The sequence below is a fragment of the Talpa occidentalis genome, unplaced genomic scaffold (assembly GCF_014898055.3).
Source record: "Talpa occidentalis isolate TD23 unplaced genomic scaffold, MPIMG_talOcc4v2.1 talOcc4.5, whole genome shotgun sequence".
NCBI classification, from domain to species: domain Eukaryota; kingdom Metazoa; phylum Chordata; class Mammalia; order Eulipotyphla; family Talpidae; genus Talpa; species Talpa occidentalis.
In genome coordinates this window covers 57,708,695-57,721,260 of record NW_023604861.1, presented here as the reverse complement: position 1 = coordinate 57,721,260, position 12,566 = coordinate 57,708,695, and the positions used below count along the sequence as shown (strand labels likewise).

Sequence of the window (12,566 nt, the reverse complement as noted above, 5' to 3'; positions counted from 1 at the left end):
TGACTCGATATTTATGAATATTGAAAAATGATCACCATGAGTCTATTTAAAATTCATCACTGCACATATTTAGCAACTTTTTTTCTTGTTGAGAACTTTTAAGATCTATATTCTTAGATCTTTCAAGCACACAGTTATTTATAACTGGAAGTTTGTATTGTTTCACTCCTTCACCCCTTTCACCCCCTCCCTACTCCTTAGGGGAAATTGCTTAACTTAACCCACAGATCGTTCTGGCATTCCTTGTTTTATGATTATTTCTGGTAAGGAGAAAAAACAAGGCTATTTTGGCTCCTCATAAGAGGTTCTGAATTATAGGTAGAAAAAGTTGGTGAGAGTGATGACATTTTTTGTTTAAAGACTTTGCCTCTTGATCTCTTTTATTGTCAAGGAATTCATCACAGCAGAAGGGGAGTACTGTGAGTGCAAAGTGAAAAGAGCAGCAGTAAGAAATAATGAAAGCTGTAAACATTTTCTTTTATGAATTTAAACATAAGCAGTTTCTTCAATTATTCTCAATACTCATCTGCAGCACATCATTAACTAGAAAAAAAAAAAAAAACTTTAGAAAAGCCAAAGTAGACTAAACTGGTAATGCTAATTCTTTTCCATGCAATTGGAATGTATTCTAGTACCACAACCTTTTTTAAATAGGATGGAAAAACCCACTGTTAAACTTAATTTTTTCAGCTACATTATTCAATAAACTAGTGAGAAACTGTTTATCAAATCATGACATGATTTGAGCTTTATGATCAATTATCATCTAATTTTATAAACAGTTAATATCTTGGGGGCTTCTCTGGTGGCACAGAGATTAAAGACACAGTGCTGTCAAGCTATAGCTGGCCACTGTAGCACAAGTTCGATCCCCAGCCGGGAAGGTATCTCTCCTGCCCTGCCTGCTGCTCCCCTCAGCAATGTATTTCAGTAGATCAGCCTGTTCTGCTCCCCACTCTTTCTCTGGTGAATCTTCTTACCCCTGGCACCTCTGGCCTATACCCAAGCTCTTGCATGCATAAATAAATAAATTTAAAAAAATAGAATAAAATGTTAATATTTCCTATTTTCTATTAACAAAAAATTAAATCATATACTAGTATTAGATCAATTATATTTAAGGCATATATACCTTTTGCTTTCATTAAATACATAAGGCATTTTCAATTATTATTTAACAAAATTCAATGGAGTCCTTTATGCTTTTTGTTTGATTCTAATTTTTCTCAAAAGTCTGACACCAGAGTTCACCATATTTATATACATACACCATTATTGAAAGAATATCATATCTTCCGTTACTTTTCTTCCTTCACCAAAATTTATCGCTCAAGTCACATGTTAAGTAATAAAAAAAGCATTTGGTTTACTACTTGCTACCAATTAAGTAATTAAAAATTGTAAATAATTATATTAGATTTATATCACTGAAGTCTTGAATGTAACTATAATCTATCTTATAATATTTGTTTCATTATACTTTTATACTATTCCTCAAAGAATATATTAATATTTATTTGAACGGAAAATAATTTACCTGACAGAAAGTCTGCCTTGCCTGACTGATTATACTGATTATACTGCCTGACTTTTATAATCATACTACATGGTGGACTTTTCCCATAAAAAACTTGTAGCTCTAAAATTCAGAGAAAAATATATGTAAGCATGTGATAAGAAAGAATATCTTATTGAAAAAAATTGTATTGGCAAAGGTATAAATTCTCCCAATTCTTTTCTAGTGTACAAGGTTTAGTAAAAAAAGTGCCTCTAAATGAGAGTAGCAGATAAAATAGTCACATAATATGTTTTTGTATACTTCCGAGAAATTGAGAAAATAAATTACTTTAATAAATGTGGTAAAAAATCCCTTCACAAGTTAGGTGTTTTCTAATACTTGTTACAATAAAATGAATGGAGACATAATAGAATTTGTCAGTAAGTCACCACAAATAATTTTGGGGAATAGACAACTACAACTCATCTAGCATAAAATTCACCATTTTAAAGTGTACAATTCAATGCTTTTTAGTATAGTCACAAAGTTCTACAGTCACCATGTTAAACAGTTTTAAAATATTTTCATCATCTCGAAAAAAAAACCCTATGTATTCTTAGCCTGTACCCTTGGAATCCCTCTACCCCTTTCTTTGCCTTCCCCCACAGTACTGGCAACCACTAGTCTGATTTCTGTGTCTACAGATTTGCTATTATATGGATGTTCCATATAAATGGAATCCTACAATATGTGAGTCTTCATGACTGCCTTCTTTCACTTACCATAGTGTTTTCAAAGTTCATCCATGCTGCAGCATGTGTCAGAATTTTATCCGTTTTTTTAAAGATTTATTTATTTATGCAAACAAGAACTGGGGTACAGGCCAGAGGTGTGGGGGATGAGAGAATTCGCCAGAGACAGAGTGGGAAACAGAACAGGCAGACTGACTGGAATATACTGCTGAGGGGAGCAGCAGGCGAGACAGGAGAGGTCTGCTGTGCCATGTGGGTAGCTCCCTGGCCGGGCCAGGATGAACTCATGCTGCAGAGGCTGAGTTCAGGGTGCTGTGCTTAACCCCTTGCACCACCAGGGAGGCCCAGAATTTTATCTCTTTTTATTAGTGAATACAGATTCCACTGTATATCTACTATGTGGATATGACATATTTTAGCCATTTGTCAGCTGATGAACATTTGGATCATTTCCACTTTTTTGGCTATTATGAATAATTCTGCTATGGGTATTCCAGTACACATTTTTATGTAGACCTAAGGTTTCCTTTCTCTTAAATACTGTGCTTTTGATTTGCATTCCCTTGATGGTTAATAGTGCTGATCATTTTTTCTATGTCTATTGGCCATTTCTCTGTCTTCTTTGGAGAAATGTCTATTCCTTGCCAATTTGAAAAATTGGGTTATTTGTTGTTTTATTATTGAGTTGTAAGAGTTCTTTATATGTTCTTGATAAAAATTCCTTATCAGATATATGTTTTTGTTCCTATGTGATTTTTAACATGTAGCTATGAAAGCTCAAAGAATTAAGAGGCATTGATATAGGAAAAAATCCTTCTGTTATCAACTATTTATGTAAATATGGTTTCACAGCCCTTATACTTACAAAATAAAATATAGAAATAAAATTGATCTGAATCCTGCTAATTCTAGCTCTGTCATTATTTATCTTTGGAATATAAAAACCTAGCCTTGTTCATATTAAATAATTTTCATTAAATATTTCTAGTTAAAAATTTACTATTTATGTTTAAGAATTATTAAATAAATACATTTCTAATATATGTTATTTTGTTATATGTTATTAAATAAATACATTTCTAATATATAATATATGTTTGTTTTATTGTGTATTGACAATTATAGGCATCAGTTAATGTAGGAGAAACTTTTTAAAATTAGAGCTATATGGCCTTAATATACTAAATAAATTACAGATTTTAATATTAGGAAATACTGTAGGGAGAGCACTAAAACATCCTGTGCAATCAGAATAATTAAAATAAAGGTTGATATCTACAAACTCTGAGAACTCAGACTCTTTAAAATATTTAAACTTATCCCAAAATTCTTCAGGTGGTATATGAAAAGTCTGAGAATCATATTTCTTGTAAGCTGCTTCTTTCTATTCTTGATCCTCATTAGAATATCCTTTCTTATGAATGGAGGAGTAGGACGAGGTACACTTAAATTTCCCTAGAGTGGACAAGAGTTCTTAACATGGGCTTCTGATAGTTATGTGCCTCATGAAACTGCATGTAGAATTCAGTCTGTACATGGATATGTGCCTCCCCTACTTCAGCAGTTTCATAATATTCATCTGATTCTTAATGAAGACTGAAACCTAAAAAGATTAAGAACCACAGTCTACTATTTATCTCATGTTACTTTGAATACCAATGACTCACTTGTTGCATTTACCATATTGGTATCATCATCTGCCTCTTGGGTATGATTGGCAGTTTTGTTTATTCTCCCAATGTTGACACCATCACAGGAATTAGGACAAGTTCTGGATTCAGTATTTCCATTATTTTCTAAGAAAATAGTTTTTAAAAAATCCAGACCTGCATCTTTCTTTCTATGCATTCATTAATTCATTCAACAAGTACTTACAGCATGCCTCCTAATATACCAGTTACTATTCCAGGGCCTAGGAATACAATGATGAACAGGCAGACAACATCCTTTCTTGGAGGTTCTCTTCTAGAATAGGGGGACTGGGAAATAAATAAGAACAAAAAAAAGATCATTTTGGGCAGAAGTACTATGAAGAAAATAAAATACGGTGGTATGACAGTATTACGAAGAAAATAAAATACGGTGGTATGACAGTATTATGAATATGTGGGATTCTTTAGAATGTGAGGCTAAGACTCTTTAAGGAACTAACATTAGAGCTGAAGCCTGAGTGATAATAAAGTAGCCAAGACTGAATACAGCTGGTGCAAAGACCTCTTGTAGGAAGGAGGTTGATGATTCTGGGTAATTTCCAAGCCAGGGCTTGGTCAGTACTGATCAATACTGAAATTGGAGAGACATTTTATTCCAAATGCAATGGTAAGCAACTGATGAATTTTAATCAGAAGAGTAACAGACTTTGGGCCTCCCTGGTGGCACAAGGGGTTAAGTATAGCGCTGTGAAGTTATCAGCAGCCTCTGCAACCGGAGTTCGATCCCCAGGCCCGTCAGGGAGCTGACTCACATGGCTCAGCAGATCTCTCCTGTCTCACCTGCTGCTCCCTTTAACAGTGTATTTCAGTCAGTCTGCTTGTTCAGTCACTCTGTCTCTGGTGAATCCTCTCACCCCCAGCACCTCTGGCCTGTACTCCAGTTCTTGTAAGCATAAATAAATAAATCTTTAAACAAAAAAAGAAGAGTAACAGACTTTGTATATATATATTAACTACTGTGATAAAATGGATTGGATGGCTTTGGGGGGAAGACAGTAGAGACCATGTGACTTGGAAAAGGGTAGAAATTATATATGAGGGAATATTTAAGATGTTCTTTGAAGGTAGAGCTGATTGGACTCATTAATGGTTTGGATATGAATTGTGAGGAAAAGAGAAGAATCGGGTAACTCCTAGGAAATTGGTTTTGAACCACTGGGGGAATGATGGATTAGATTTAAAGATACTGTTTGGGAATATTTGGGGCACTGATTAAACATTTAAGTGATTAAAAAGGAACAGCATTAGATACATGAGCCTGGAATTCAGGAGTGAGGTCAGGAGCAGAGATAAAAATAAGGGGTTTAGGAACATATAGATGGTATTTAAACCACTGTGGTAGGCTGAGTATAGGCCCCCATTTGAATCCTTGGAACTTGAAAGGACCTATTGTGCAGAAGGTATTTAAAATAAGTGATTTGGAAACCTCACAATAAGCACGCAAAGTAGGTATTAACATCCACTAACAGATGGGGTACCTGACGCTGAAAGAAGTGGAGCGTCTTGTTCTAGGTTCCAAAGCTAGAAAATACCTCAATTCCGCTATCACAGGCCTTACAGAATTTCTGCATAGAGGGGAGGTGGTAAAGAAAGAATTGTGCAGTGTGCTTTGAGACAGGTCCTTTGTAGTATACTCTCCTGGCTGTGAAATACATGCTTTATAAATATACTTCCAGAGGCCTGCTCCAATTTTTGCCCAGCTCATACTTCCAGAGCCCTTGCTAGCCCAATCATATCACATAGACCACGACCACTCGTTAGCTAATTATCTCTGGAAGGGCTCACTGGGGTTATAACATAATGGACGCGACATACTAGACCTCTTTCCAGGCATTTAACTTTCACACAATAACGATAATAACTCTTACCATCTAGAAACAAGCTAAAAAGGTTAGATAGCTGGGAATGGAAACAAATCAGGCCCAGAGAGCTTCCTTCAAGAGGGTGGGAGTGTAGTAAGAATGAGATGTAGGGTACAGCCCTAACTTGAACCTAAAGTAACCATGAGCTAGTAACTCGGTCACCTAAGAAAACGAGGGGGAAGAGGAGGTCTGATCTCTAAGCTCCCTCAGAGATGCTTGAGAAATTCTTTTTTTCTCCATCATTGGAGCTCCAGTCTTAGGAGAAAGCGCCTGAACCCGCCAGGAGCAATCGCCTGCTCAGTCGGGGGTTACCCTTCGGTTCCTTGCCTTAAAAACCAGCTCGGGACACTATTCGGCCAATTGCGTCGGAGGCCGCCATGTTCCTGGGGTCAGGATAACTGAGTGGACGATAGGTTATTCCTCGACAAGGTGAGGCAGTTCGGAGAAACTACAACTCCCAGGGGCCCATGGGGTACCCCGCGCAGCCTGGACCTGGTGCACGTCGGAAGCGGCAAGCGGCCTGAGGCCACGCTTCATTGTTCCAGCCGCGCAGGTAATCGTGCGCATGCTCAGTCCCATTCCAACGACTTAAGCTTTCCTTCTTGCGGAACTGCTCTTCAGATTTTTTCTTGCCGCGCTTTTCCCCGCCCCACCTCCGCCCTATTTTCAGGGATTTTTGAGGGGGCGGGGCCTCTGTCGAGCGCGTTCCCGGCAAAGTGTACACGCGCGTTCACGGGAGAGTAAAGGGGGAGGGAATTGAACACTGGGTGTGGAAGGTGGAAGGCGGTAGGGGACCACAGGGAAGGGAAAGCGCATGCGTCCTAGCGGCAGCGCGGTAAGGCCTGCAGCAACGGCGGAGGGGCGGGGCGGAAATGAGCTGTGGGCTGACGCACGCGCAGTGGGCTACTAGCGCCCGCCTCCTTTTCCAGGTTTGCCCTCCTCCTCCAGCACCGTTCCGGAAGTGCAGCCGCCCAGGCGCCCACCAGCGGCCACCCCCTGCGGCAGGCCCCGCCCCCGCAGGCCCCGCCCCCTGGCTCTCCGCCCCCTCCTCTGGTGGTGGCGCCGGGTTGCAGTCCCGGCGCTGGCGGTTTCGGTACCCGAAGCCGGGAGCGCAGAGTCGTTCCCGGAGCGGCGGCCAGGCTATGATCCCCGGCTCCTGGCGTCCTGCGCCGGCCAACCAGAGTCCCTGTCTCAGCCAGTTCCAGCGTTCGCGCGGTCTCAGCCCGGCCTCGCAGCGCGGTTGGCGGCGGCGCCCCTGGCGCGCCCCCTCCTCTGATGGCGGCGGAGATCCAGCCCAAGCCTCTGACCCGAAAGCCGATCCTGCTGCAGCGGGTCGAGGGGTCTCAGGAGGTGGTGAACATGGCCGTGATCGTGCCCAAGGAGGAGGGCGTCATCAGCGTCTCGGAGGACAGGTACGGACCGCTGCCCCTCTGCGGCGGAGAGGGGCGGGACTGCCCGGCAGCCCCCAGCCCGCGCCTGGGACTGTGCTTCCACGTAGGCGCAAGTGTGGACGTGCTCCCTCAAGTTTTTATTGTAATGCGCATCCTGGTTCTGCTGGCGTTGAGCTGCGCGCCGCCGCGGCTGAGGGGCTCGGGGATACCCAGCCGGGACAGCGGCGTGCGCCCTGGGCTCGCCCGTGGCCGGGTGGCCCCTGTCGGGGCTGGGGTGGCCCTTGGACTAATAGTGCGCCGGCCACTGGACCTTCATCCAACTCAGGGCACAGGAGGTCTTGGTCCAGCTCGGAGGACCGGAGGGGATAGGGAGGAATTGCCGGACCCTTTCGGGGTGTGTGTGGGGTGTGTGTGTGTGTGTGTGTGTGTGTGTGTGTGGACACTAACGGTGCGCTGGCCACTGGACCTTGATCCAACTCAGAGCACAGGAGGAGAGACTTGAGGAGCTGCGGGACCCTTCAGTGTGTGTGGAGGATGCTGCCAGAGGTCTTTGCAAGCTAAGGGTTTTGGAGTACTCTGTACAATTCTTAGGGTTCCAAACTGAGAGTAAAGAAATGTCACTTCCATCTCCCATACGTTCCTACCCATTCCAGATCTCCCGTACTTCGCACCCTGAATTCAGTGAATATTGCAAGTTGTATAAGGAATAACTGGGGCTTTTCTCCGTAAAGTAAGAGTGCCCTCCTATTTTTTTTTTTACCGTCTTTTTATTTCTTCGCGCTCAAGGGGAACCACATGGAACTTGCAAGGGACCACGGCTGCAAATAGCTCTTAAGTTCCTTCCCTTAGCTTGTTTCCTTTCTTTTTGCTTAATTTTGCAGAAGTAGAGCATGTTGTTCTGCCTTTATTAGTCTCGTTTTTCAGACAATAGCATTTTTGCTTTAACTTAATATCCTGTAATATGCAGAAAGAAGGCTGATGATGCTAATTTTCATAGGAATGCTGCTTGAATTTACCAGTTAGGATAATTTATCAAGAATTGTTAATATCTGCCTTGATATTATCAACTGGCATTCCAAAAAGTGTAACACTGTAGAGATGTATGATGGGGGCCTTATCCATAAAACAGTAGTTAGGTTTTTTTTTTTTTAATGGAAATTCAAATTATGCTGAGATAGAGAATATTTTTTTGGTGACTCAAAATTGCAGCAGAGGGATGATAACAACAAGGTATTTATTGCTGTCTTTATTGTCATTTGAGCACTCTGCGTATACTGTGCCTCAATAAACTTGTTTGATAGATTTATTCATATTGCACATTTCACTCATGTAGATTATTCAGTTTAACTAGGATGAATATATTAATGACATGTTCTTGTCTACATCATATTCTATACAAATGGCCAAATGGTGCTTGATTCATTTTCTATGCAGGTTCAATGGAAAACACTGTAAACATAAACCACTGGCAAGCAGTTTGCAATGAACAGAAGAAATTCATGGCAGAATGGAATATATGAATGTAGAAACCTTTTGAAATTCACAGAAAAACCCCTTATGAATATTTAATTTTTTGGTTGAGGCAAAATTTATTGAATTTCAGGACTGCCTCTGAGCCTAGACATTTTTTGTCACAGGATTGTCTTTAAAGGAAAATATTGATAGACGTCACTTGCTCAGTCCTAATAAGTTTTTCTCTTCTAGTTATTAGAGCTGAAACTGCACAATCTAACTTTTATAAGCAATTCATGAGTAAGTTTATTGAATCAATTAAGAGGAGGAAGGTAATTAAACTTAAGTTACTTTAGTAAATACTTTTATAAAACCTAAGCTACTTTTTGTTTTGGTTGATGGTTGGGGAGTAGAGGTAGGTTTGCATCGTTTTTTAAACTCTTAACAGCTTCATTTTATGCATGACAAACTTCTAAATTTATGCCAAAATTCATTTGATAATGGTGGAGCAAGGGCTAGCTCCTAGGTGTTCTGATTCCCACTCCAGTGCATTTACCTCAAAGGAAATAACTTTAGCAGGATGCATTTCAAAGTATTTGGAAAAACTGAAGTAGCATCTCTGAAAGAAACTGAAGGGTAAATTTCATTTGATTTTAGTCAAAAGAAATGCGGTATTAGCTATATTGGTTTTATTTTCACTTACCTAATATATAATGTTAAAATAGAAAATATTTGATTAAAGAGTTACTGTTAATTATGTAAGACCCATCGTTAAAGTCAAGATTATTCTTTACTTATATTTTATTGTTACTTAAGTCAACAAGTCTGTTTCTGTAGGTCATATACTCACACTTGAAAGTAACTTGATTATTTAGAGGTCAGTTTCAGTTATGGTTTTCCTTAATAGAGAATTGATCTGTATTTTGCTTCTCAAAATCCACTGTTAATATTACTTGACATAATGCCTAAGATTTGAAGGTAGACTATTGATTTTCATCAAAACCTACAAAGCCATTTTCATTAATTGCTTCAGATAGAAGCTTCAGATAGAAACATCTTCATTTCTGAACTCTTAGGTTAAGCCACAAATGATGTCCCATTCCCGAATGGCAATATTCTGTAAGTTCCTTTGAAACCCTGCTTTCTTCTGATCTCTGACTCCTGATAGTTTACCTATGCCTTTGAAAAAACTTAACCTTTTCTTTTTAAACAATGTTAAAGATAATTGTTCTCCACTTTTTTTCTTTATGATTTCTCTAAGATGTTATGGGATCTTACTTGTTAGGGTTACTGTAATGCCTGGACATAATAAGCCTTCAATAAAGTTTGTTGCATCAGTGACTGATCTGTTTTTGTTGTGGTTCCTGAAAGTACAGCGCCTGAACTATTGTAGACACTTAATTGATATTTGTTAAATGACTTTTTTGACAGACTATGAAAGTCCTATGTGGAGAGGTGTACACTTATGGGATAAGTGTCAGGATATCATTTAATAGAGCTAAAACTAATCTTTGCTCATCTTAACAATGCTGGGAGACACAAAAGAGATAAGAAAGGGAAACCTATAGAGTTGCCTTCGAAACCTGGCCAGAGGTCCACATGACCAATAGGAAATCGGGCAGACAACCAGGCAGGATACCTCCTGTGTGCAAGTCCCACCACAACCTGATGTCCCAGCAGATAGCATCTGGCAGATAATGACTCTCCTAGTTATGAAAAAGCCCACAGAAACGATTATAAAAGAGAGCCCCAAACCCTTCTTCCCATACAGACAAATCTCCCATCTTGCCCCCCTACTCTCTTGCAGGGTATCTCAGTAAATCTGCCTTTTCTGTTCACCACTGTCTCTGGTGAATTCATTCACCCCTGCTCTTCCGGCCAGCACCCAGAGTTTCCCTGCAACATTTTGGTGGCCTGGATGGGGAAATCAGGTACAGAATCTCTTATTCCTTAGCTTGGTTTCTCATTTTCCAGTGGATTGCGAGGAAACCTTGGAGCAGCTAATCAACTGATGGTATCTGGTTGGGGTACACCCAAACATTTCAGAAAGGTTGCAGGTGCCGGCAAAAACCACCGTGACCTTATAGGTGGAGTACAAAGCCTTTTATTTCTCCAAAACCCCTGGTGGGCTGTTGGGCTTGTGAATGATGACTGAAGAGGTTAGGGTTAGCACCCTGATTTTCCCTGCAACAAAAAGAATTGGACTTGATGCCCTAAAATTTTGAAAGCTCATGAATTACTTTATTTAGTCCATCAATAAATATTTCTGTTCATACTGTGTTCCAAGCACATGTACACACTGCATTGGTAAATATGTCAAGGTTCTTTTAAGCTGCTCTCTATTTAGTGGAGGAAAATTTTAGAATATGATAAAACAAAACCACAGTTGTCAAGATTTAATATTGAAAAGAGAATTCTCATATGGAAAAGGTGGATTCTACAGTCCTTATTGTCTCTGAAATTTTGCCTGCCTTTGTAGAATTCTTTTGGCTCACTACCATCTTCACCCATTGCCTGCCTTTAATAGTAGACTGATAATACTTTATTATTCAAGCCTAAGAGTGGATTAAAGAGTAGATTAAAACCCTCACTCTCATTTCATGTTAGCATTGTTAAGATAGCCTGGAACTTTACTGGATACCAAGGGAGGAATTACAGAGGAACGTAAGAAATATAAGAAGTCTGACTTGCAAGTATAGATTTGTGGTGCTGTCATAATACAGAGCTTGTTACTGGAACTCACTGACTTTATCTGAGCCTATCTTTGCTTTGGTTATAGCTGAATAGATCTCTAAAGAACACACCCAACTTTAATACTTTGTCTTTTTCCTTTCCCAACTTGTTTCTGAACTGCCTTTTCTGAGTGAATGCATTCTAACATTTCTTATATGGGAGATTCTACGTATTTTCGCCAAGATTGATGCCTGCAGCTTCTCAGGGACTTCCTTGTCCAGTGCCAGCCTCTTCTCCAAGTAATGAAGACCAGGAGACATGTCTCTCTAGGTGGAACCCAGTCTTAGTTAGCTCTTACCTTTTATATAAGTTTCTTTTTTTGTTTGTTTGTTTTTTAAAGATTTATTTATTTATGCATATAAGAGCTAGGGTACAGGCCAGAGTTGCAGGGGGTGAGAGGATTTACCAGAGGCAGAGTGGGGAACAGAACAGGCAGAGTGACTGAAATACACTGCTGAGGGGAGCAGGGGGTGAGACAGGAGAGGTCTGATTTGCCATGTGGGTTTCTCTCTGGCTGGCTCTCATGCTGCAGAGGCTGTGGACTGCTTCATAGTGTGGTGCTTAACCCCTTGCGCCAGCAGGGAGGCCCATATATGTATCTTTTTAATAAAAAATTATATTTTTATATAAGTTCTTTTGTATGCATATCTTAACAAAAGTCAATAAACTTCGCATTCATATAGAGTTTCAGTAACTCTTGGTAGTTACTATGGGACAGTTACTGGAAATTGTTCCTTACCGGGAGTTTTTACTTGTACAGTGGGTAAGGGGAGGAGGATAAGTTTTGTGCTGAAAACAGATGCAAATTGTCATCTAGGGCTGCCAAAGAATCTCCTCTGCTTGTGTAATAGGTCTTGCAGGATAAGGAGTAGTTCATGAAAATGTCAGAGTAGAAGAAAGGGCATTTTAGGTAGAGGGGGGAAAGAAAAGACTCATTAATTGAGAAATACTGGAATAGACTTGTGAACATAATGTAAAAGTTTCTGGGAACACACCTACCCATTCCCAAGTCTAGCAGGAAAGAGAAAAGCCATCTTCACAGCCTCTATCCTGCGTGCAGGAATCTGCTGCCTACAGGTAAAGCAGCTTTCTTCACACTCGCTGATGACCTTGGAGCTAGATACAGAAGATTTAACAATGGGTGAAAGGTTGTGAGTTTCCAAGAG

General features: G+C 40.2%; 1 protein-coding gene and 1 long non-coding RNA gene across 3 annotated transcripts in view; one reads left to right on the top strand and one right to left on the bottom strand.

Annotated features, from left to right (window-relative positions):
- Positions 1-501: 501 nt before the first annotated feature.
- Positions 502-4,860, bottom strand: LOC129146889 (uncharacterized). The gene is made up of 3 exons (XR_008554237.1): positions 4,743-4,860; positions 4,126-4,229; positions 502-543 (listed from the first exon to the last, which is right to left on the bottom strand). It is a non-coding gene; the product is annotated as an uncharacterized LOC129146889 (long non-coding RNA).
- A 2,008-nt stretch (positions 4,861-6,868) lies between these two features.
- The window catches only part of WDFY2 (WD repeat and FYVE domain containing 2), a 189,071-nt gene continuing 183,373 nt past the window's right edge, over positions 6,869-12,566 (top strand). The window contains exon 1 of one of the 2 annotated variants that reach the window (XM_054701680.1): positions 6,869-7,236. In XM_054701680.1, coding sequence (XP_054557655.1) covers positions 7,100-7,236 — 137 coding nt within the window. In that variant the 5' untranslated portion in view covers positions 6,869-7,099. Of the gene's footprint in view, positions 7,237-10,540; positions 10,599-12,566 lie in introns of those variants that run through there. The other variant, XM_037527261.2, reaches the window with a different exon arrangement.